Source organism: Pseudopodoces humilis, chromosome 1, assembly GCF_049639895.1.
Source record: "Pseudopodoces humilis isolate 2021_Gansu_Grassland_sample_001 chromosome 1, ASM4963989v1, whole genome shotgun sequence".
Classification (NCBI taxonomy): Eukaryota; Metazoa; Chordata; class Aves; order Passeriformes; family Paridae; genus Pseudopodoces; species Pseudopodoces humilis.
The window spans coordinates 108,748,171-108,774,002 of record NC_142200.1 but is presented as its reverse complement, the minus strand read 5'-3'; the positions used below and the strand labels follow the sequence as shown (position 1 = coordinate 108,774,002).

At 37.9% G+C, this 25,832-nt stretch overlaps 1 protein-coding gene across 2 annotated transcripts in view; it reads left to right on the top strand.

Annotated features, from left to right (window-relative positions):
* The window catches only part of DNAJC13 (DnaJ heat shock protein family (Hsp40) member C13), a 57,026-nt gene that overhangs the window by 907 nt on the left and 30,287 nt on the right, over nt 1-25,832 (top strand). Inside the window, exons 2-22 of one of the 2 annotated variants that reach the window (XM_014248627.2) lie at nt 7,099-7,179; nt 11,441-11,516; nt 11,994-12,143; nt 12,487-12,528; nt 13,593-13,793; nt 14,862-15,068; nt 15,154-15,249; nt 15,390-15,481; nt 16,252-16,418; nt 16,518-16,597; nt 16,677-16,846; nt 17,678-17,777; nt 18,033-18,140; nt 18,638-18,793; nt 19,521-19,577; nt 20,831-20,952; nt 22,110-22,185; nt 23,250-23,345; nt 23,486-23,629; nt 24,824-24,838; nt 25,347-25,429. In XM_014248627.2, the coding sequence (XP_014104102.1) occupies nt 7,112-7,179; nt 11,441-11,516; nt 11,994-12,143; nt 12,487-12,528; nt 13,593-13,793; nt 14,862-15,068; nt 15,154-15,249; nt 15,390-15,481; nt 16,252-16,418; nt 16,518-16,597; nt 16,677-16,846; nt 17,678-17,777; nt 18,033-18,140; nt 18,638-18,793; nt 19,521-19,577; nt 20,831-20,952; nt 22,110-22,185; nt 23,250-23,345; nt 23,486-23,629; nt 24,824-24,838; nt 25,347-25,429 (2,306 nt within the window). In that variant the 5' untranslated portion in view covers nt 7,099-7,111. The remainder of the gene's footprint in view (nt 1-7,098; nt 7,180-11,440; nt 11,517-11,993; nt 12,144-12,486; nt 12,529-13,592; nt 13,794-14,861; nt 15,069-15,153; nt 15,250-15,389; nt 15,482-16,251; nt 16,419-16,517; nt 16,598-16,676; nt 16,847-17,677; nt 17,778-18,032; nt 18,141-18,637; nt 18,794-19,520; nt 19,578-20,830; nt 20,953-22,109; nt 22,186-23,249; nt 23,346-23,485; nt 23,630-24,823; nt 24,839-25,346; nt 25,430-25,832) is intronic. The other variant, XM_005519003.3, reaches the window with a different exon arrangement.

Here is a 25,832-nt window from a genome sequence, read left to right as displayed (position 1 = left end):
TCTGTCTGCGGTGAGCTGCCAGCAGTCTTTGGGATAGATTTTCCTGTCTTGTGGTGTGAAGTTTGTGCCTTCATAGCTGTGCCTCTACTGAGGGCTGGGTTCTGGGCCATAGAAAGGTTGTCTTAGCACTTCAGTTTGGGAGGGAGAGATCTTTTTTCTCTTTTTGGCTTAGTGCTCTCAAGCTGAGGGACTGTTTGAGCATTCTGCTAGGGGGGAAACATAGGCCCAGAAGTTTATTCACAGACTTCCTGTGAATGCACTTAATCTCTGCTGTGTGGCTGCTTTTGAAGTTAATCTAATCTGAAATGTGTTTTCCCTTTTTCTCCTTTGCTCTTTCATGAATAAGATCTGTGATGGTTGGAGTAAATGAAATTGAAAAGACAAGTGCTTGTTTCATGTTACTTAGCACTGGTTAGCTAATACTGCATTTCAGAAAATAGTCCTTGTTTAGAATTTAAGTTCTCTGAAGGTGAAGTCTTTTTTTTGTTGTTGATTACTAGATTTGTCTGCATAGGCTACTTGCATGTAGTGAGATATGTTGAAAAGGAGGAGGCTATTGAAGGAACTACTAGTGACTTGAGTTTCATTTTAGGACTGACTTAGGAGTTACTCTACAGTCTGATGAATAAAATCAAAATAACAGGACCAGCATTACAGATGTGAAAATTATGCTTGGCTCTAGCCTACTTCATTTCATATATATGCAGCTTGGTCTAATTCCTGCCTACTATAGGCAGCCAAGTGCCAAAACACTTAGCTAGAAGTTACTGGCGCCTTTCTATTATTACTGAGAGTTTTTTCCACTTGGAGCAGATATCTGAGTGTTTGGAGACAGAGCTGTATTTCTATCCGGGTGGTATAGACTTTCCGGGAACTTTAACCTTGTATTTTAGCCTTGTTGGAACACATTTTTAAAAAGATTTATTTCGTATGTATTGCTTGCTCCTGTGGGTGTCATGTGGCATTTTTCATAGTTTCCAAACACATATTTGTCCTGAGGGACTGAATCACTTTGTATTTCCAGATTTTAAGTGTTATGCTGAGGCTTGGTCTTTAAAGCAAAGATCTGTTTTTCATACTGAGGAGGTGACTTTGCTTTTGACTTGTTTGAACCTCAGTAAGTGAAACTTACTGACTTAATAATTCTTCTGCTGGCATTCAACCATATCTTGAAGTGTTAACCTTCAACTGCTTAGCTTCCTGATTTGCTTCCAAAAAACTATTCTCGGGTCAAAAAAATTTAACAACTGTCTTGCTGCACTAGTAAAACAGAACATTATTCTGAAGAAATATGACAGGATTGCTGAACTATGACTTAAAGGAACATTTCTTTTTTCTTCCTTCCCTTAGTTAGTGTACACACTTTTGTTCTGATACTCACCTGTCTAGCTGGTTAATCAGATTGGTTTCCTTTTAAATTTATATTAGCATTCTGCTTTACCAGTGAACCAGAGTCTTCCACGCTTTTTCTTATCCATTATACTGGTCCTTAGTGAGGGAATGGGACACCTGGGGGATGGACTCGAATGTTGTCACTATCATTTATGTAGCAGTAAGGCTGAGATTCTCAGCCTATTTCTGTCGTGGGCCACTAAAGGTGGGATTGCTGCTATCACTGAGGCAGGTTGCATGTAGCTTCTTTTAAAGATCTGGTGGGTCTTATCTCCTTTCCCTCTTACAGAAAGGACTGGGAGTTCCTACACTACAGATGAAATCTGTTTCTACAGCTTATTAGGCTGTAGTACTTTAGGAAAAGAGTACTGTTCAAGGAAGAGGAAAACTTAATGCTTGTTAGAAAGAGTCTGTTTGAAGTCAAAACTCTGCCAGTTAGTGACCACAGCAATGAAAGAGGAGGCTGAAATGTAGACAGCTAAAACATTTCAGTGCAGAGAAACTCACTTACTTAAATAATAAATTTAAAGCTACAGAGGTGTAGATGACTGGAAATCAGGCTCCAGGCCTTTAAGCTAGCAGTCAGGTATGTAGAACCACAGAATAACAGAAACTTAGGGTTTTTTTTAGTGCTTTGCTCTCATTTCTTTTCAGTTGGTTCCTGTTTTTATGCTCACAAGTATGTCTTCTATTTCTCAGAAAAGTCACACTTGAGCTTGCTATGAGTATCTGTCCCTGTGTAGTAAAGACTTTCCAGGAACTTTAGCTTGTATTCAGCCATGCTGGAAGAAACCTTTAAAACAAAATCAAGGTTTCTTATCTGCATTTCTCTTTTTCTTTTGCCCAAGAAATCTCAGTTTCTTATCAGCATTTCTTTTACTCCTCCTTGCAGTAGAAGAGAATAATAATCCTGTGTGGGGCTCTGAATCCTACCTTTCATTTAAGAAAGATATTGAGGCTTTGTAATAATAGAGAGATAATGTCATCAGGAAAAAACTGAAATCTGAATTCGGCACCAAACTTTGAACCCATGTCTGAACTTCTGACTGTTCAAACTTCAATTTATTCAATAAATCGAAGGAAACGTACATGTAATTACAGCTGTGCTTATTGCTTTGATGTCTGCAAGGTCACAGTTTTTCTTCTGACTCCACAAGTGCTGGTTTGGGACTGACTTGTCTCGGTTTCCTGAAATAGATTGTTTTCCCAGATGGTACTTTTGTCTAAAGAATGTGAAATCCTGGAAAAGTGGAAAGTGCATGCAAGTTGAATATAGCTTGTGTAATATACCTACTTGTATAAAAGGTCCTTTTCAACTCAAACTATTCTATGATGCTGTGTAGCTTAAACTCTGAGGCAGGGGGAGTCCTGAAAGCAGTTCAGGCCCTTTAGTTTAAGGGGTTGCTATTTCTGGTACATGAGGCACACGAAAATGTGGTTTCAGCTCGTCCCCTAAAGCCATTTCACTGCTATTTACAGTACTACAGGAACCAAATAGGAAAGTATTGTTCAACTTCAGTCCTGTGAAAAAGCTGATTAGAATATCGGGAGGCTATTTTGGAGAGTGCCTTAGTTGGGCTCCCAAAAGAAGTTGCAAGTTGTTGACCACACTTTGCCTGCAGAATTCTTGGATTAACTACAGTCTGCATTCAGCATGCCCACTCTCAACCAAGCAAATCGCATTTACAAACTGCTACTTTCAAAGTAGGTTTTGCCTCTGCTCCAGTGGAAATAGAACATCTGGGTGTTTATCTAGTATCAAACCTTTGAAAACCATCAGTATAGGATATGCAATAGCTGTGCTACAAAGTATTCAAAATAACCTTTGAAGTTGTGATATTTCTACTCCTAGGTACCCCAGAACATTAAGATGATTGCTCTAGTTAGTGCTTTATTGTCCTGGATGCTTTTATGAGTGAGATAACAAATTTCACTCAATTTTTATGTTAAATCAGTCAACTTTTTAAAGCTCTATTGAATGCAGGAAGAAGAGGTAAAGGTAACAAGAATGTTGTCATATTTTAGGAAATTAATATGTAACTGAGGAGGCCACTATAGCTTACACTGGCAATACTTGATTAATGGTAATGGCTGATCTATTCTGCAAAGTCAATGGTTAAACTTAGTCTTAGGTGCTAAAATTACAGTGTATCACACTGTAGATACTGTAGATAGTACAAGAGGGATGCCACACTGGTTCTGCTGGAATGTGTAAAGGAAGAGAACTTGGTTTCTTCTGAAATATCTTTGCCTTTGGTATGAAGTATTTTTTTCATCTTGCTATTACTGTGGAATCAAAGACAACTGGAAAATAATTGCTGGGCTTTACCACAGCAGCTCAGAACACTAAGCTATTGTTTGCCTTTTTTCTCTGTTAAACTGCTGGAAAATGTGTACAAGAATTAATTGTTAGTAGACTTGGGCATATATTGCCCCTGTGGTAAGTCTCCTCAGTGGGAGGGATGGTTGCAATCGCTGCCCAGAACTGTGAATAAAGCATCAAAGCTAAATTATTTTATTGGTTTTCATCTAAACAAAAAAGCAGTCTGGTGAATTCATCACTTGCGTTTCAGGTACAATACTTCATGCATCAGTATCCTGATTCTAGTGAGATGCTAGTGTTAAAAATACTGGAACTGCTGGTAGCTTATAAATGAGTGTTTCTTACTTTTGTATTATTAGGAGTAGATATTTGCAACACTGAAAACATCTTGCTTTAAATACTCTAGAGCAAGTGGTGTTTAGGTTTGGGAGACCTCTGGGTCAGGAGTCTGGTATTGGTGAAAATGGAATTACAGATAAATAGATCTTTTAATCCTGTGCTTAGTGGAGCTAGTCTTGTTATAAGCATCTTACTTTAGTTTTACTAATACTTTAGTCAATGTCAAGAAAATGGCTTTGAAAGAGAGGCATGAAGAGAGTTTGAAAAAAGAGAGGTTGCATATATGGCATGTTGCTTTCTAAGATAACTTTAAAACAAAACTACCAGATCTAAAGTGTGCTGCTGTATAGTAAGATCAGTGTAGTTTGGATATAGCATATTGTTTTGATTCTTATACATCGTAATAATAATAATAATAGTTCTTAAACCAAGCAGAAAGGAGAACTTAAGGAGTAATCATAGAATGCTTTGGGTGGGAAAGGACCTTAAAGATTATCTAGTTCCAACCTTGCTGGCATGGGCAGGAACACTTTTCACTTGACCAAATTGCTCAAGACCCATCCAACCTGGCCTTGAGCACTTCCAGGACTGGTGTAATGGGGTGTCCAGAACTTCTCTGGGCAACCTGTTCTAGTGCCTCACCATCCTCACAATAAATAATTTAATCCTAACATCCAGCCTAACCCTCCCCTCTTTCAGTTTAAAGTTGTCACTGTGTCCTGTCACTACATGCAGAAAGCTCTGCTGGCTTTCTTGTAGGTCCCATTAGGTACTGGAAGGCTGTTCTAAGTTCTCCCTGGAGCTGCCTTTTCTCCTGGCTGCACAGCCCCAGGTCTCAGCCTGTCTCCATAGGAGTGGTGTTCCAGCTCCCTCCCTGGCCATCTTTGTGGCTCTCCTCTAGACTCACTCCAAAAGATGTGAGGTTCTCACTCCAAAAGGTCATTCTTATGTTGGGAGCCCCAGAGCTGGACACAGTACTGCAGGTGGGGTCTCACAAGAGCAGAGCAGAAGAATCACCTCTCTTGGCCTGCTGGCCAGTTTTTGTTTGGTGCAACTTAGAATGTGGTTCTGGGCTGTGAGTGCACATTGCTGGGTTGTGTCAAATTTCTGATCAACCAGCACACCCAAATCCCCCTCAGGACTGCTTTCAAGCCATTCTCCACCAAGCTTGTATTTGTGCTTGGGATGGCCCGGCCCACGTGCAGGGTCTTGCATGTGGCCTTATTGAACTTTGTGAGGTTGGCACAGACCTACCTCTTGCACCTGTCAGAGTCTCTTTAGATGTCATCCCTTCCCTCCTGCCTGTCGATGGCACCACTGCTTGATGTCATCAACAAACTTGTAGAGAGTCTGCTGTCCATATCTCTGACAAAGATGTTAACACAGTGCCAGTCTCAATCTTGACCCCTGTGGAATGCCAGTTGTCACTATTACCACATTAACATTGAGCCATTGACTGCAACTCCTTGAGTGCAACCCTCCATACAACTCCCTATCCACTGAGTGGTCTGTGTCAAATCTGTGTTACTTCAGTTTAGGGGCAGGATGTCAGGCTGATGCCAGGTCCAGGTAGATGATTGCAGCAGTCAGTTGCAATAATTCTGTTGAATATCCTGCCCCTCATAAAACTTTGTTTCCAAAGACTGGCTTTAGAGAATTTAAGTTGCCACAAGTCATTGGCATATTAGCTTTGAAGATTTGACTCAAAGACTGAGTCACTGAAACACGTAAATACTGTTCTCGCTTCCCAGAGGCAGTACCTCAAATTTCCTTCAGTAGGTAGTGATGATTGTGCTGGTTCTTCACCTGAGGGAAGGAATTCTAGAGTTCATTTGGAGCAGGTTTTCCGTTCTTCATGCTTATGACTCCATAACTGCTACAGCCTTTGTTCAGAAAGAAAATAACCAATGAGCTAATGTTACAGGGCATCCATCTCAAAAGAAGAAATCTTTCTTTGCCAAGTCAAGCAGATGTAAAAAGATAATGGGTTGTTATCTAACTTTCAGTGGGGTACTGACTGGGATTGGGTTACTTGGGAGTTGCTTCAGGCAAGCTGTGTTCTTTCAGGCCAGAGTTAGTGTGTGATGTTTTGGGGATGCCACTGTGTTACTGGTGCGAACCTGCGAGTAGTACCAGTCTTCAATCAGTAACAGGGAAACCTGATTTAACACATTTGAAAATAAAGCTAATGCTGTAGCAGTAAATGGAGAGTGACAACTTCACTCCTGTACTTTATCGGGGAATGTCTGCCTAAGTTCCTTGTATATGCAATGACAACATTGTGAAATAAAAGGGAAATGAATTTCCTAGCTACTCAACATGCATTTGTTTCAGGCATTGAAAATAGGAGTATTTAGAAGCATTCCTTAGAACTTAGCAGCTCCTAAAGCAATGATCCACTTGAGCAGTTTTAGGCAAGTTTCACAAAATTCCTCCGTGTGTGTTTAGGGAATAGATATTCCTGTATGAAATAAGCATGTCAGGATGTTAGTGGTGAGATTGCATAAATTTTTACAGCACATGAATGGTACTTAGTCAGCTCTTTAATGCTCTCACAATGCTTAGCTAGTAAGTAAGTTTCTCAACCTCAAATTCTGTTTCAGACTGGAAAACAAACTGTTCAATGTATCCAGGTATCTCCTTACTGTTTATTTCAGAATTGCAGTAGGACTTTGGTTTAGCTGGAGTTACAGGTAGAGAGGCTACTCAAATAATTTTATATCATACAATTTTCAGGAATAAAGTATTTTGGAGATGACATAAAATATACTTGAATTTGAATGTGCAAAGGTGCAGTGAAAGTAGAGTGATTGTAATATGACAAATAGGGTATAACTTACTGGAACCTGGTACTGTTAAGGAGTAGCTAGTGTAAAAAATGCAGTGAAGAAACTAATAATTCTTGTGTAACTTGGTCCATGTATTGTTTGGTAAAGATAAATTTAAAAACAAAGTCTTTTTGTCTCGAAGCATATTGATGATTAATGAACTTTGGTTTTAAATAAGAATCCTGAGTGCTAACAGGATGTCTCCTTTGTTTTCAGGTGTTGGCACAGAATGAATATAATTAGAGAAAACAGAGATCTTGCTTGTTTCTACACAACAAAACATTCATGGAGGGGAAAGTAAGTAGATTGTTAATTTTGGGTTTTTGTTTTTAAAGTTTTGTGTGACATTTTTCCTCTTTTTTATTGGATTTAACTGCATAGTTTTAACTTCATCCAGCTGATGAATGAAAATTGAGCTAAAGGCTCCTGGTGCTCAGTGTCTGAATTAAATGTATCTTTACTGGAATCAGTTTTTTAAACTGATTTTTTAAACAGGATTTTAAACGCTGTGGTTTAGCCTTCCTCTGCTTATGTTCCCACACTGCAGTGTAGCTCTGAAATGTACCATCTGACCTTGTCACCTTCTGGGTCTCTTGAATTTAGTAATAAAACACTAATTTTAAAGTGGAAATGTTTCTTCTCAGAACAGGTTTATGGAGGAGTAGTATTTTATGTACATTAATAGATGAGTATCACATATACATACATGCACCTAAGAAGTTGTGTAACAGATTATTTAAACAGTTAAACTACTAACTGAGATAATTTGAAAAATTCTGCTAATAGAAATAAATCTGATCCTAATGGGGGTTTTGGATCTAAAAATGAATTTTTGGTTATGCTTCTGTCTACAAAAGCTTGGGAATGTCTAATAAAATTATCCACTAAGTTATTCTAACTGGTATCTGTTATGCTATGTCTGAAGACAGCTGTTACAGAACTTTATTTGGTATGCTTACCCACTTTTCCTTTTCACATGCATAGTATCTCTGTAGAATGGGGCTTTTCCTTGCTTCCTAAACTTCAGCATAACAAAGAGGGTGATTTATCTGCACCTTGGGAACATGAGGCCTGATTGGTTTCTAATGGTTTTTTGAAGAGGTATTGTCCAAATCTGTTGGTTGACCAGTAAATTGAAATTGGTTGATCTTTTTTTTTTTTCTTTTTGTCTGACACATTCATCCTATCAAAGACTGGAAATACTGAGAAGGAAAGGAGAATGGGTTTGCAAGGAGTGGCAGTCACGAATTTTTCACAGTTGTGCTTTGAAGAACCATGAGGTTGCTTCAATGTCTAATCAAAGAGCTCCCTGCTTTTTTGTCAGCAAAAATTAAAACTCTGAGTAGTTCAGAGTCCAGACTAGACTGAGCAGCTCTCTGAGTGCAAAATCTTTCCCCTACCAAGTCAGAGTTTCGATTGACTTGAAAGAAATTGTTTAGTATTTAGTTTTATCTCAGTAGAATTGTATCCGGTACTTGTGTAAATGGAGTCTTACCTGAGTTATGATCCATGCATTTGGAATCATGTGGGCATGGGTGAATAAACTACTTCCCGTAGTAACAATAAGATACTGTATTGCAGTAGAATATTAGAACAGTTGGTCCCTCCTAATCTTTCTGTTCCCCAGCAGAAAATGTCTGGTCTCTTCCTTAGAATTTTCTGTGGCATATGTGCAAGTTTAGCGTGCATGTCATGTGAGCCAGTTGGTGAAAATCAAATACATAAACCTCAGATTTCTTCTTATGCCCAACTTCTCTCATTTAAGAGCCTGAGGCAAGCTCTTGAAGTTATGGTCTTGAACCTTGACTGTAATGTTCTGGTACACTTAGAGAAGTCTTATAGAACTTTAGGCTAAGTCTGAAGTCTAGAACAGATTTAGTTTACAAATTCAGTGACGTGTTAATTCTTTTATAGTGAGGGGCAAAGAAGTATTTAGTATGTGGTTGCCTCTTGTTTGTTGCAGCAGAAGCTTATTTGGTTTTCAGTAATTTTCTATTTTAATTCTTTAGTCCACTCAGTTCATAGTTATACATTCTCAGTATAATCTATGTGTAATGTTAAAAAACCCCAGTAACTTAATGTGTGGTGCTAAATGAGCCTGAATCATTTTGACTACTCATAGAATTTGTCACTTTGAATATGGGCTCTGTGTGTCCATAAAGTATTTTCCAGTAGTGCAAATGATGATGCTTCAGTGTTAATCTGTAGATCTGTAAAATTAATGAAAAATATTTTTTTGTTGGGTGTGGTGGTATGAAATTTATCTGCCAGGTTCATTCTGATTTTAAAGGTCTCTCTGGTGCTTTGAAATAACCAGTGAACAGGCTTTTTTATGGGGAAGAGGACATTGGGTTCAACTCTTCTCAAAATAGCTTGGTATTAGACAGTACTGCAGAGTAGTTTGAGAGATAATTAATAGTAAACTCTTGAAGTCCTGGAGGTATGAATACCTTTCTTACATATTTATAGGTGAAATTCTGGGCAAGAGTAGACCACATGTAAAAGCTGACTTCTGAATCTCCTCTGTTAATGGAACAAAACTTGGGTCTTCTGAATTTACCTAGGGAGAGGAAACAAGGCAAATGGCAACTCAGCAAAACTGCTGTTCCTTGTCCCATTACATATTAAAAACTCTGGATAATAAATGCTTCCTGAATCTTGAAATGTAGGCTTGAGCATAAGGGGAGAAAAGGAAGGGGCTATCATGTTTGGAAGCTGGTCTTCAGTTTTGTGTAATGGTTGCAAATCCTTACTCTGTGACAAAGCACTGTGCGGCTCATAGCAGGCTAAGTAAGTAAACAAAACCTTGAGCAAGTAATAAAGAGCTTTATTACTTGTGATATGCTGTTCTAAAGAACTTAAGCCTTATTTATAAGCTGTATAAAAGACAGAATACTTACCTATGTTGCGCAACAAGAGGAGAAGTTGGTTTCTTCTTATAAACTAAGAACTGGAGCATTCTTTGACAGGCTGAATGTAGTGGAATTATTAGCAGCTAGAGTTGCATCAAACATTTTGCTTCATTACTTCATGACTTCTTTAACCTGCATCTTAAATAAGGAAATTTCAACTATGTGGAAAAACAAATAGGTTTTGCAAATACGTTAAACATCATTATGGTGACAGATCAGTTCAATGCAGATGTTCCTAAACTTTGAAGAAAATAAGCACTTGTTTTAGTTCCTAAGTAAACTCTGGGACAGTAAAGGCTTCAGCTCGCACTGGTCTATTTGAATAATAATGGAAAATGGAAGGGTATTAAGTTTGTGAGATTACCTGACTGTCAGATAGATGCTCCTGACCTTCCTGTTATAAGGGATATGTGGGAGCTCCTCTGAATATATTTGAAGCCTGTGCAAAGTTTGACTTTTTACAGAAATGATGGGTTGTGCTGCAGACCTCTCAAGTGAGAGAGGAGAAAGGACTGCAACGCAAGAATGCAGAGAAGGATGGAAGTGACCTGCTGGCTCTTGATGCAGTCTAATGTGGCACATATTCAGATTAATGAAGCATCTGGTTGATAATATCTTTTCCAAGCAAACCCACAAACTTAAAGTCCTACACTGAATCAGTTTTAATATTGACAACTAGCCAAATTATTTTTATTTGGTTCAAGAAGGGCATCCATGTTCAGATGCTGTTGCTTTACTAGCACTGGCTCTGGTTAGGTTTGGCTTTACTTTTTGGGCTGGATGGCTTCCAGATGGAGCGTCCTAGAACATGGTTTGTTCAAGTAATAAGGTATTATTAATAATCTACTGTTCCAAATGCTGCTTAGCTTTTTCAAAACTCCCAGATTCAGAAATATGTAAAGAGTCTGTTTTGTTCAGGGTGTGTTTTGAAGATTATCTAGAAAATGAAGCCATGGTAAGGCTTTGATTTTGCACTTGATGCATCTAAATTTTCTAGCTGTAGCTCACTGCTGCTTGTGTCTGATACATCTGAAACAGAACTACCTTGCTATACTTTAAGCCCTGTGACAGTTAACTTGTCTGTCATATCAATGTGCAGTGACTGTAGCTTTGGTGATCTGAGTCTTTCTAGAGTTTGGTATCTTTGGTTTCCCTCAAGATAAAGAAAATCAGACTTGGCTATAGTAGTACTTTGACTTGGTACAATATTGTGACAAATTGTGTTAATTGGATTTTGTGTTAAAACTGATGGCTGAGACAGCTTCAGACAAATGCTTCTTTAGACTATTGCAGGAATGCTTGAGTTTTTTTTTCCTCTACCTGTGTAACCTTCTTAGAATTTATTCTTGTCTGGTAGTACCTTTCAGTGCAAGTTCCAAGAGTTTGATCCTGACTTAGCCACTAACTTAGGAAAATGTATGCATAAGTAAATCTATTTAATAGTATTTAACCTGTATGTCCCCTTTATGGATATATAGAACAGAAGAGCTTAACATATTATAAGGGTAAACTGGAAGCTAACAAAAAAGAATTTCATATCCATTTCCTAACAAAAACCTGCATATATCTTCTTAACATAATTTTTGCAGTACAGTATGGGTTTTCCTGTGACTTCTGGAGAAACTTAACACACTTTTGTATTCTAGATATAAGCGAGTCTTTTCAGTTGGAACCCATGCCATCACCACATACAACCCCAACACGCTGGAAGTTACAAATCAGGTAACTGTCCTTTTTGAGGCTGATTTTGACTTATGTTCATTATCCAGAGTGAATAGTGTCATTCAGGCTTGAAAAACCATCTAGTCTGACAAGATTTCAGAAAAGCCAGAAGGTGTGGCAGCTGTGTACAAAAGCACACATAACAGAAGGTCTGTCTTGCCTTTGTTTACTCTACAAATACCCAGTAGGGTTTTGTACTTTTAAGCAATTTCTTTTTATTGGCCAACAGGTAGTAGTTTGCCTTTGGCTGTACTGTTCTGAAGGAACTGGGATAAGTTTGATCACTGCTAAGCTATGTCTCTGAAGGGAGTTGGGACTCTTAGTTACTTTGCACGGTATCAAATGGGAAGCTAAAGCTCATGCTGTCACATAGCATCCTTGCTGTCTTCTTGTTACAGGGTTATTATGGGTTTTAAGGGCAGGAGATGTAGCTTTAAAATTACTAATGGTATAACCTAATTACTTTCAACTGTCTAGTGGCCTTATGGAGATATCTGTAGTATTTCTCCTGTTGGAAAAGGACAAGGAACAGAATTTAATCTCACTTTTCGCAAAGGGAGTGGAAAAAAATCCGAGACACTTAAATTTTCCACAGAGCACAGAACAGAACTCCTTACAGAGGCACTGGTAAGATTTTTATTTTCTTCAAGCAAGCAGTAAGTACTTGGTTACCATTTCCATTTGTGGTAGATTATTATGCTTTCTTTCCCTGCATGAAAAGTAGGAAAGCAAGTTTTTTGAGCTGTTATGTTAATGATCTTTATCTGGTGTCAGTTGGAGCAGGTACTGTATGATTTGTTAAGAGTGAGTAAAGCTACAGATATTGAATACATTAAACTGCGGTGGAGTGGTGAACCTTCTGAGGAGGCTTAAAATGAGTCCCATAAAACAAGTCCGCTTAATTGTAGACTTTCTGGATAGATAGGTTGTCATATTTGCATTCATTCACTGTTAACTTTTTTAAAAACAGAGATTCAGGACAGACTTCTCAGAAGGAAAAATCACAGGACGGGTGAGTGTCTGGCTTATCTGCATCATGTGTGGTTTAAGGAAAGTATCTGAAGACTCAAACTTCTGCTTTGTTCATGTATTTTATGCTTGTGCTATGTGCTACCTAAAATAGCTTTTGTGAATTTGGATCCAAAGTCTTTGAGAAGAGAAAATGGAGTTTTGTTCAAGAGCATTGGGAGCCTCTTCACCAGTAGAATATTTGAACTCTTTTTGATTGACCTGAGCCTCATACTTGTACATGGAATGTTACTGTTGCAATACAGGGCTGTGCTATGTGGAGTTCTTATCTGGAGAGGAGAAAAATATTGATTAATTAGTCAATGTTTGCTTTACTTTCTAATTAAATATTTTCTGCATAACATCCTGAACATTTGATACTTCCTAGAAGGATTTCTATAAGTCAAGATTGGCATTTACTGAATTGTGGTAATACAGTAATAAGCAGTGCAGTCTACAGAGCTGGACTTTATATTTGTCTTTTAGTCATAGAAGATAGCACTTCAAGTGCTTAAAGTTACTTTACGTAATTTAAAGTACTGCATAGAATAAATCTTCAGTCATGAGCATAGTAACACTGCTGGAATATGGGGATCCTCTTTGTCTTATTGTAGTTTAGAACAGACCTCCAACTTTTGATGGTTTAAGTAAGTTTTTATTTGTAATGGAATATGACTGCAGGAGATGAAAGATGTTCACTACAGTGACAAATTTAGCTTAACTTGATTTAATTAGCTGAATAACAGTATTTGATGTAAATGCTATTTCCTCATCTAACCACAGTGTTCAGAAGTCAGTGGGTAGGCCACCTTCTGCAACAAGAGAACTTACTTCCTTTGGGAGTGACTCTTCTGGGATTCTGTTCTTGCTTCAACATGCATTGTTTAAGCTGTGACCTCCTTGTCAATTGACAGCTACATCTACTTTCCTTTCCTTCATAGTTTTCTTAATATAGATAAGAGCATTAAGGGAAATTATATAATTTTTTGAACTTACTAGCTAAGTAGAGAACTACTGCTGTGTAGTAATGGAACGTATGTAGATGTCTAAAAGTAGCTCTCTCTGCAGAGGTATAACTGCTATAAGCATCACTGGAGTGATACGAGGAAACCTGTGATTCTGGAAGTGACTCCTGGAGGTATTGACCAAATTGATCCTGCAACAAATAAGGTCCTGTGCTCCTATGACTACAGAAATATTGAAGGCTTTGTTGATATTACTGGCTATCAGGGAGGCTTCTGTATCCTCTATGGAGGATTTAGTAGATTGGTGAGTATTAAATCAAAATATCTTGGTATGGTTCTTAGGATGTTTATAACTGCATATTTGATAATGAGACTTCAAAATAGTTGGAACATAAAAGTATGTGCATCTTTGGGACCCAGCTGTGGAGCCTCAAGGCTTATGGACAGGTCCTGAAAGGAAAGGAAATTAGTTAAAACATTTGAGAATTATGTATGAGTTTGGTTACGGTTTTTGGTGTGAGGGATTTTTTTTTTGTGTGTATTACATGTTTAAGAACTAGAAAGGATGAAATATCTAGGTTTTTTCAGATAGTAAATATGTAAAATGTAATGTGGATGTGGAATTTCCTGTCATTTCTCAAATTTACAGAAGTGACAGGCAGTGTGTTACTAATCTACCTAACGGATGGAAGGATTCAATTCAGAAATAGACTGACCAGTGATGCCATTGCCTCTTTAGACCTGTGATCTGATTACTTGGCAGCTTTGCTTGGGAAATACTGCAGTATAATGTTGGTTCTAAAATGATGACAGGGTTTCTGTGTACTGTACTTCAAGCAGCTGAAAAGGATCTTTACAGTATTAACCATAAATTAATTCTCATATATAACTACCTCAGTCTCTACTAACAAAATAGGACTAGATGAGGGTTTCCATGTCTTTTGTACTGCAGCATGCTTTTCTCTGGCATAAGACTAGCAATATGTAATGGATCCTCTAGAGCTGCCCTAACCTTGAAGATCGCCTGTGGTAGCCCAAATTGCTTTCTCAGGGTCCTCACTCCTGCCAGGCTGTCGGGGTCTGTTGCCAAGGGTGGACAGGCAAGTCATGCAGACCACAACTTTAATGGCACACTAATGTGTAGCAGGGTATCCTTTAGGAATAGCTGCTGTAGATATTTATTTTAAAGGCAAATGTAAAGTTAATAGTGGATCTCTTGTGTAATAAATACCTGCCTATACTATGCACTTAGCAAAGGCCAGTCCAGCTACTGTACACGTTCCCTACTGTTAGGTATACAGAGGAGGATTGTTTATAGAACTGTGATTTTCTTCAGTTGTGACGTATTTTTTTTTCTTTACAAAATTTGCAGCACTTGTTTGCCTCTGAGCAGAGGGAGGAAATTATCAAGAGTGCAATAGAGCATGCTGGCAACTTCATAGGCATCTCTCTGCGGATAAGGAAAGAATCCCTAGAATTTGAGCAGTACTTGAATCTTCGCTTTGGAAAGTACAGCAATGATGAATCTATAACATCTTTAGCAGAGTTTGTTGTTCAAAAAATAACACCTAGGCACTTGGTAAGGCTGTCAGACTGAACATACTTGGTTCCTACTAAGTACTAAGTGTTCTCTTTCCTAGCATGCCTCTCTCTTGTTTTACAAGGAGCCTGTGAAAAGAGTACTAGCTCTTACAGAAGCTTGCTTAGTTGAGAGGGATCCAGCTACCTACAACATTGCAACCTTGAAACCTTTAGGCGAGGTAAGGGGCATTCTTTCTCAGTACTACTTCTTCAAATAAAGGCTCTAAAAGGGAGGAATTGACAGTATATGTAAGCCTTAATTTGTAGAGTAGCTAAATAACACTGCTTCATGAATGTGATCCTTGTCCCTTATTTTTAGGTATTTGCAATAGTGTGTGACTGTGAAAACCCCCAGCTTTTCACCATTGAATTCATCAAAGGACAAATTCGGAAATACTCTTCAACAGAAAGGTAACTGGAGCTTCTGTGCATTAGAGATTCAAATGGGAGTTGCTACTGTAGTGTTTGTCGTTCCTCAGCTTCTATAAACTCTGACCCTTGCAGGGGTTAACTCAAAGCCTTGCTGTTCTAGCAGTTTGCCACTTATAAATCAAGATTTGTTACAGAAACTAAATCTCTCCCATTTACCTTCATCTTAACTTTGAGAAAATCTCTCCAGAGGTGTTCTGATGAACATAAAAGGATGTTGGACCGTTAGATGTTTCTCCTAAGCAATATAGTTCTGTGTATGCAGTACTTGGTTAAGTAGTATATCTGAAACAAGGGAAGAAAGCACAGTCTAGATAGTATGGAATTGTGAAGGCTGTGAACCCTTTGAGCTCCTTTGCTTGAAACAGTCTTAGTTGATTCTATTTAAAACTACCAGTACAACAGTGCACTTGCAGTTGTAATACAGTCTAATCCTGCTAAGTGAGGTTTTGCAGAAAGCACAGGGATCAATTGGCTGACAGTATGTGTCACTCATTAACAGGTAATCTAGAATTGATCCCATTAGTGAAAGGCTGCAGCTGGCTATACTGAGTGTAAGTCAGCTCTCTCCTAACAGTGAGTAAAGGAACACTGAAAGTTGATGGTTTCTTCCAGAGGTGTAGCTGTTGGCAGTAGTGTTAGTTAGAGACTCCAAGTATTGCTGCCTTTCATGATGTGATTTTTTCCCCCCCTTGGTTCTTTGGCACCACTTCTGATTTAAATTCTATTTGTGTGTCATTGTCCCAACACAGAGATTCTCTCCTGGCTAGCTTGCTGGATGGAGTGAGAGCCTCTGGTAATAGAGATGTCTGTGTGAAAATGACCTCCACACACAAAGGCCAGCGTTGGGGATTACTCAGTATGCCTGTAGATGAAGAAGTAGAGAGCCTTCATCTGAAGTTTTTGGCTGCTCCTCCAAGTAAGCTAATGCTTCTTAGCTGGGTTTATAGTGCTCTTTAAGGCATCCAGATATCGAGTCAGGTACTGTACACTTAACTTTTGGTATGTCTTTTTTCAGATGGTAACTTTGCAGATGCTGTGTTCAGGTTCAATGCTAACATTTCCTACAGTGGAGTCCTACATGCAGTCACACAAGATGTAAGAATAGAGTCTTTACCCATCCTTTTAAGATGTTGCTAATGCATAAAGGAATTAATGCTTGTAATTTTTTAACCAGGGTCTGTTCTCAGAAAACAAGGAGAAGCTCATTAATAATGCCATAACAGCGTTGCTCTCCCAGGAGGGAGATATTGCAGCATCTAATGCAGAGCTTGAAAGCCAATTCCAAGCAGTAAGACGACTAGTGGCTTCAAAAGCAGGCTTCCTTGCCTTTACTCAGCTTCCAAAGTAAGTGCAAAGTCTCTTAAAGCTTGGAGGTAGTAGATAAAAATAGGTCTTGAGCTTTTGTTAGTAACTTATGTCTAAAAGTAAGAAATGGAATTAGGACTCCCTTCTGAAAAGGACTGTAACACTGTACAAGATTGTTTTCAGTAGTATGAGGCTGTCACCAGGCTTTTATGCAAATTGACAATCCCAGGTAATAATTTGCAAGTAAAGCTAATTCTTCGTGTGCTAAATACTCTGTCTTGAGGCAACTACAGTTTAATGATTTTCCTAGTGGAAAAATTTTTAACATGTACCTTCATCTGTCCTTGAAGTAGTCAGTTGTTTATTCTCAAAGTATGCTAATGTCATTGCTGTCTTCAGTTCAACACAAGATAAAATGATGTTAGGAGGTTGTACTTCTGTAGTAAGTACAGACTGCTTGGAGTTTGTCTTAAATAACATAAGGAAGCAGAAAAACTGTCTGTTGTTCTGAAAACAAAATATTATTAGAAATATTTATGACTAGGAAATATAGAGCAACTGTAATACAGAGAATGATGAGAGGAGTAACAAAAGCACTTAGTCTGAGACCTTTATAAACTTCTGTTTCTCTGAAAATAGTATCCTGTGACTACACAGATACATCTTTATTTTGATGAATGTGCTTGGCATGTTGCTAACAGTGAAGTCAATATTTTCCTACCAAGAATCTCAAATTTATGAAAATATCAAGGTACTGGCTTGCTAAATGCAATGGGAGCAGACCCCTCTTGGCTGCTGACTAGATTTAATCTTAATTTTAAGATTTTAGTTTATTCTCTGATCTTAGTGGTTTTGCTTTCGTTTCAAAAGATTTCGAGAACGATTAGGAGTGAAGGTTGTGAAAGCCCTCAAAAGGAACAATGATGGAGTAACCCATGCCTCTATTGACATGCTTTGTGCTCTTATGTGTGTAAGTATTAAATTTCAGGTTCTTTTACTTTGGAATATGTGAACTTCAGGCTACTGAAAGATGTGGAAATAGGGACTGCTATTCAACCTGCAGTGTGTTCAGACATGGAATAACTTGTTATACATTGATTTCTTGCTGAACTTGAAGGAGGATGTGGGTAGAGAGAATAGCTTTTGGATTACAGAGTGGATTTTGGAGCTGTTAAGAACTGAGGATTGAAATGCGGCTACATAGTGAATATTTCTTTTTTTATAGCCCATGCATGATGACTATGACTTGAGGCAGGAGCAGCTGAACAAAGCTTCCCTTCTTTCTTCAAAGAAGTTTCTAGAAAATCTACTAGAGAAATTCAATTCCCATGTGGTAAGTCAAATTTTGGAAATAGATTTAAGCTTCTTTAAGTGCCTTTCCTAATTGTAATGAAAATGCTTTTGTCATACTTAGATGTCTCTTTGAATGTATTTGTACCTGCAGTTGAAAATACAGCTCTGTCTGGCACTGAAGTTTGTTCTAATTAAGCTTGGATCTTGACAGGTTAGGACATAGTTGTCAATACTTCAGAATTTGAATGTCTTGCAACAAATGCTTGCATGTTTAATATGGAAACTGGATAAGTAAAAGAATAGCATAAACTTGTATTTGTGGGATTAAACTAGATAAAAGTAGTATGAATCTCCAATATGCTATAGAAACCAATTTTTTTACCAGGGTTGTGCCATACACCAAATAATGGAGTATTCTAAACTCGTAGTTTTTGTTTACAGACTATTTTAATGCCATGACAAAGAAGAGCAGCTTCAGCATCATGAATACTCTTGGACCACTGTATCTGAATTACATACCTGTCTTCCTAATTTCAGGATCATGGGACAGGTGCCCTAGTAATTAGTTCACTTCTGGACTTCCTGACATTTGCCCTATGTGCTCCATATAGTGAGACTACTGAGGGGCAGCAGTTTGACATGTTGTTGGAAATGGTGGCATCTAATGGAAGAACATTATTTAAGCTCTTTCAGGTAAGACTTACTTTTCACTATTATTAGAGGCTTCAGGTAATCAATGAACATGAGTTTTTTCTTGTTTTCCTAAAAGACAGATTTGTCTTCAGCTGGTTAATGTGCCTGAATCTTTTCTATCTTGGTGAATGTTTTAGTGGCCTTTTATTTTGCCTTCAGATATCAGATTGAGGTGATTATTCTGTGGTGAATGATACGCCAAATCATCATAGAATAGACTGCCTAAGACCTGTTTCCAGAAACACAGGTTGGACTTCCAGATAGATTCAACAGATGCAGAGATCTTCCCCTGACTGGAAAGTCTTCTGCCTTTTTGTTTCTTTCTCAGTAAATGAGAGTTAAGAGATAGAACACCAGAGTAACATCCTCTTCAGTAATAAACCTGTAAGGATTGTAGCATTTTTAGCTAAAATATCCATGCCTTCTTACTGTAAAAGTAGTATTTTCTTCTGCTTTTTGATGAGTGTCAGCTTGTCAACCAGTTTCCTCATCATTATTCCAGCTTCTCTGATAAATACTGCTGTTCAGTGCCAAGAATTCCGTCTGGGAGTTGCATGAGAGATGCTTGTTCAAAGATAGGGTAGGAACTCTTAAGACTAGTTTTCACAAAACTGAATTGGAGGTAGAACAGCCATGTATATTAGTTAAGGAAACTGAATCACAGATGATCTAATCTTCAGTTTTTGCACTTGGATGATTTTTTTTGTTTGTTTTTATTCTGTTCTAGCACCCTTCCATGGCAATTGTGAAAGGAGCAGGTTTGGTGATGAAGGCAATAATAGAGGTGAGATCTTATCAATGTTGACTGGAATAGCATGCAAAATATGTATTGTCTATTTTGGAAGTGAAGTTGCTGACCCGCAGAAGTTTGTTATATTACCTTCTCAAAGTGGGAAGTGGGGAGGGGGAAGTTGGAAGGTGAGGAACAGAGCACCTGCTTAATTGTGAGTGGTTTAATACAGCAACTTGCTTTATCTTACACTTGGGGGTTTGGAAAGCATGTGATTTGGGACATTAGGTAATGGCTTGCATGTCTTCATATTGCAGTCAAGATTTGGCTGTAAATGTTGTATGTAGCTCAGCCACATACCTCAGAGCCACCAGACTTCTCCTGCATGTTAAAGGTATCTCAAGGAGGAGAGGCTGTATTTCCTAGGATGCATTGCCAGATGGAATGGGACCGGGATTAGCAAGTAGTAATGTCCCAGAGCTACTGATGTCAGCCTCTGTTCTTGCTTTGGCTTTAAGTTTCCATACCACGTAATGTATGGACCAAGTCCATACTTCTCAAGGGTTGCTCATGATTATTGCAGGGTGTCCTTGCTAACTTACTCTTTACACTTCCTGGGTTGAAATTCAGGGTTTAAGTTAGTGCCTCATTGAATCACAATGGCTTACGCATCTGAAACCCATCTACTACTTTCTTGGAATGGAAGCGAATGAACACTTGAAATAGAGATATTCCAAATCTTCAAGTTTCCATCAAGTTTCCAACCTGATAATGTTAGCTAAAAGTTACTATGGTGTTTATTAAAAGTCCTGTCATCTAGAAGGGTAAAAGTGCTGCAAAAGCTTTTTCTTATTCATTGCAACTAATGTATCTTGACTGAGTGGCAGTCTTACCCATGTGGCTGTCTAAACTGAACAGCAGCCATCAATCTTAAATGGTTACTGTTGGAAAAAGTCAAGCAACAAGCCCTTGGCTGCCATTTTTCATTTAATTCCAATTTATAATTGCAGTGTGAAAATGGTACTTCTACTACAACCTCCTGATGTATGATGTGAGACAGGCATCCTGCCCTCTTCAGTTACTGTCCTCATAGATGTAACTACCAGTTATTTGGTCCGTGGCTTTACTACAGCATTGATCAGTTGCTGTGGAGAACTTTTATTTAAAACCTATCATACTCTAGCTTCTGTTTTTTTAATATTAGTTGGCATAATTGATGGTCAAGAAGGCCTTGGAACTGTAGACTTAGATAAAAGCAGCTTAACTAAGATGCTTTGTTTAGTAACCATATTGCCCTGTTTCCAAAGGAAGGAGACAAAGAGATTGCTACCAAAATGCAAGATCTTGCCCTCAGTGAAGGTGCCTTACCTCGTCACTTGCACACTGCTATGTTTACAATAAGCACAGATCAAAGGATGCTTACAAATAGGTATGTCCATCTCACTTGATATATCATGTTTAAAAAAATCTAAGTAATGGCCTAGGGAACACTGGGAGGTCAGGGAAGAAAAGTTGCAGTTCTTCAGGAGAATATTTTCTTTAGCAGCTGGTATATTTTAGTAGAGCAAGCTTCAGCCAAGGCTGCAGCCACTTAATAAATCCTTGATTATTTGTTTGTTAAGGTGGGCTTGGGTTGGTTGCTCATTAATGGCTCAAGTTTTGGTTTTTATTTCTTTTAATTCAGGGGAAGAAAAGGCAAGTAGAATGTTTGGAACTTGTAAAAAGTTTCAACTTGTACTGTACAACTGTATAAAAAATGTGTGCACATCTCAGACATCTTGCATGCAGTTAGGGTCACCCACCCTATCTGAGAGAGAAGTTTCCTGACAGAAATTATTTCCTGAATCAACAGTCAGTAGAACTTGTGATCTCTGAGAGGATGCTGTAGTGGATGAGCAATGATTCAATTTTTTCCATTCAAATACAAGATTTCAGAAGCTTTTGCTGTGAATTCCTGAAATGCTTAGAGTTGTGAAGGAATGTAGGGACAAGTGGAACTTGTTGCCACTGTGTATCATTCAGGAGAGAGCTGGTATGAAACCATCTGTCATGCTAGTTCTGTTTTGTGCTACTGCTTACAATGTGCTTGTAGCAGTGCTTCAGTTCAGTGCAGTAGAATCCTAGTGACAAATGTTGGCAGAAAGCATCAGTTGGCATAGAAGGCAGGCTTCCAGAAAGGCTTTTCTAGCCAATAAGAATGATACTAAGAATTTCAAATAGAGCATGTAGCAGTTCTTGGTGGCTTCTGGTCTCTTAACTTTAGCTGTAAATTAAGGTTGGCTGGATAAACTTACACTTGGTTATTAGATGTTTCTGCTCTATTGCTCAAGTGTTCTTTGAGGTCTAGATCAAAAAGCATGTGCTGCTACTGTTCCACTAACTTCACTGGAACTTCTTAGAGGCAACACTTTAAGGCATGCTAAGCATATCCTTGAAGAATGTAATGCTTTGTGCTCTTACTCACTCAAGAGCACGAAGCTCTTGCTCATCTTCATTTCATCAGCTTGGTAAGGGTGACAGTTTAGCGGTTTAAAAATCTGTTTAAAGTAGTAACTAGCAGTTTGTTAATTTCAATGGCTTTTTCAGGCAGTTAAGTAGACATTTGGTTGGCCTCTGGACAGCTGAGAACAAAACTGCTATGAATTTGTTGAAACGTATTTTGGTAAGTAAAATCAGATTATGGAGTAGCAAAAGAATAAAATATGAAAGCTTGCAGTATCAAAGTTGGGACAGTCTATATAGTAAACATATTCCCTTTTCCCTTCAAGGGAGAAGGTCTTGCTTGGAAGATCAGCAGTCTGCCATCTGCTAATTAAAGGATATTGATGTCTACTTCAAAGCATCTCATACTCTAAAAATTTTCTGTTACCCCCCCTGACACTTTTTAAAATACTTTATGTCACAAGACTCTAAAATAAGGTGTCTTGACTTCTTTTTCTTGATTAAAAGGACAAAAATATGGGAGACATTGTAAGCATGTCTCTAATATTTTGTGCCAATAAGAAATTAAGATATTAAGAGTTCTGTCTATGCATTCATGTCTTGCCTGTCCAACTTTGTTTGCTTGTAACTTCGTTAAATTTATATGTTGTTAGTTCATATGCTGATCATTAATATGTTCTTTCACCCTTACAGCCTCCTGAATGCTCCTTGCTTAAGTTACTTCAGTGAAGTCAGTTTAATGAATAGTGTTGTAAGAAATTATTCTATCTGGGAAGTTAACAGCTTTGAATTTCAAAATAGCAGTTCCTTCCTTTTTGGCAGAGCAAACTGTCCTGATCTTGGTCACTATTCTTATGGAAAGCTTAGTCAAAAAAGACTATCTCATCTCTAATGTCACATTTAACATTTAGTCCATATCAGAGGATATGGATGGATTCTACTGGATTCTATTCATCCCTCTCAGTATAGCCCTATTTTCTTCCTGAATTATTTAGGTTCATTAAGTGCTGCTTTAAGAAATGGGATATAGCCCAGAGTTCTGCTTCACTGAAGCCAGTAACATATCTCTGTTGAGCAATTCTGTTGAGGACGGAGGCATTTTACTAATCACAGCAAAAAAAATATTGTAGCTTTACATACTTACTTCAGAGTAGAATATAAATACTTGATAAAGTTACAAAATATAAATTTTGAAATCTCTGATTTGAAGAAATTGTTATTTCCTAATGTGATGGTTTCTGTTCATTAACCACGTGTGTTTACATTGGTTTTAAATGTTTTTAGCCACCAGGTTTGCTGGCATACCTTGACAGTACTGATCCTGTTCCTGAAAAAGATGCTGATAGAATGCATGTTAGAGATAACTTAAAAATTGCAACTGTAAGTAATTGTAGTTGTCTTACCTCTTCCATTATATAGATGTACAGTCTTAGTGACTTTTCTAATACAGACACTTGACTGCTGCATTGACTTGCAGCAAAGATAACCCACAACTGTAAATAATTAGTTTTATTCTGCAGGATCAGTATGGCAAGTTTAATAAAGTGCCAGAGTGGCAGAGACTGGCTGGAAAAGCTGCAAAGGAAGTTGAAAAATTTGCCAAAGAGAAGGTGGATCTCGTCTTGATGCACTGGAGAGATCGAATGGGCATAGCTCAAAAAGAGGTAAAAGTATTTGAAACTCTTCGTTAGAGCAACTTGACTAAGTCACAGTAACCAGTTGAGTGTCAGAACACACACTCAAATAAATACTAAAGAAATGTTGTGATGTGAGAGTTCTCCTTCCTTTTAGCAAACTCTCTACTTCTTACTGTTCTTGGGTTAGAAATGGGTTCCAGGAAGAATGTTGAGCAGACAAATTAATTCCTTCAGCATATGTATTAAGCTTTAGCCAACCTTATCAAACTGCAGCGCAGCCTGTATGCATTTCTTGTAAGATACAGGAGAAAATTCCTGGAAATGTGTTGAAACCAGTTTTTGAAGTATATTTAAAAGAAATGGAATATTCTTTGCATTCAAAATTGTGTACTTTACACCAGTAATATTTTAGTTATGGAACCTGCTTGAGGAATCATAGAATAGCCTGGGTTGGAAGGGACCTTAAACATCATCTAGTTCTATTCTCCCTGCCATGGACAGGGACACCACCTTAGGATTCACTTGGATATGGGTGTCTCAGTGCTTAAAGGGCAACACAAGGCTGTACCTAAGGTCATGATTGAGACTGAAGTAATAAATAACTGTTTTGATCTGTTGTTATTAGAGGAGAGCTTAAGCACTGGTTGAGTTTTTACTGTTGGTCTCCTTTTTCTTTTAGTTTTATTGCCGTGTTCTAAATGACAAACTTTCAATTATGAGGTGTTCCCCTTAACTTTCTTTACTATAAGCTTATTTTTATACATTCTGGAAGTGAAACAGTCTGTTGTACATGCAAAGAATGATGAAAATGCAGAGTATTGAAAATGCCTGTCTTTGTAATTGTTTTGATGTAGTAATAAGCTTTAATTTAGGAAAATCTAGCTCAAGTGTGTAGGACATGGTGCAGAAGTTTGATAGTAATATTTCTGAAGTAATGGTGAATTAGGTTCAAAAAAGGAAAATTGAAGAAATGTAAAAAATAATGGAAGGTCAAATTTTAAACTTTGCTTAAAGGACTTTAAACAACTTGTCTAGGTACTGAGTTTAAAGAGTAATTTTTCTATGTGGAGTTCTGAGCTGTGTCATTTCGCAGTAAATGTGTGGAAGTGTAGCTTGGAGAAGAGATAGTAGCAAGTTTGGTGTTACAGCTTTAAATTACTTCAGTGACTCTGGAGTGTTAAATGTATTTTTCTTTTTCTTCCAATTTTTCTTCATAATCAGGACAGAAACAATATGGTGAGTCTGTATATCTCTGTCACTTGTGTGGGCTCTATTGCTCAGACTTCTGCTTGCATGTGATACTTCATGTAGATGATAACACTGATTTCATGCTTCATCAAAATAGGGAATCTTTCAGTGACCAAGTCAGGCTTGGTTTTATTTTGTGACTTCCTCTAGTTCTTTCAAGAGCAAAACATTCTTAATGTGGGTTTTCACCTCCATCAGCTTTGGAGCTGATGAATGCCTATGGTGGTGGAAATTAAGCTTTTTTCAGAGAGAACTTGATTCTAAACAAATGATTTATCAAACAGCTGAAAGTTTCTCTGGCATGATTTAACTTGGTGCAAATAACACTTGTGAAAAAAGTCTGTTGCTGCTACTCATTAGAAAAGAAGACATTATTAATGATGCTTAACTTATTATTGTTTTTGAAGGAGTGTAAAAAAATCCAGCCTTTTATTTTAAAAGGGAGAAATGGGAGGTATCTGTCTCTACTAACTTGTGAAATTTGGTTCTTTTGCAGAACATTATTCAGAAACCAGTGATATTAAGGAAACGGCGCCAAAGAATAAAAATAGAAGCAAACTGGGATCTCTTCTATTACAGGTGAAAATGCTAAAGTTAATATTGTGGTCTCAGATACAAGTGACATCCAATTTCTGCCTGATTTGAAACAGTGCAAGTGTTTTCTAACAACTACATACTAAAAACCCCCTAGGCTATAAATAAGGATTTCACTTGTGTTTAGGGAAAGGAGGAATTTAGAAAGCTTCTGAAATATTATCAAACTACATAGTTTTTTCCCTTGAACCAAAAGGAAGAGTAAATAACAAACTGCAGGTGCAAATCTGCATGGTATTGAAGACCAAGTGAAGTAGCACTGGAAAGCATTGTAGTTTGATGGTATGTCAACCTGTAAGCTACTTGAGATGTTGTAACTTGAATTGGAACAAACATGACCTTAGAGCAGGGCAAGAGAAAGCACATGGATACTGGATTTCAAATAGCG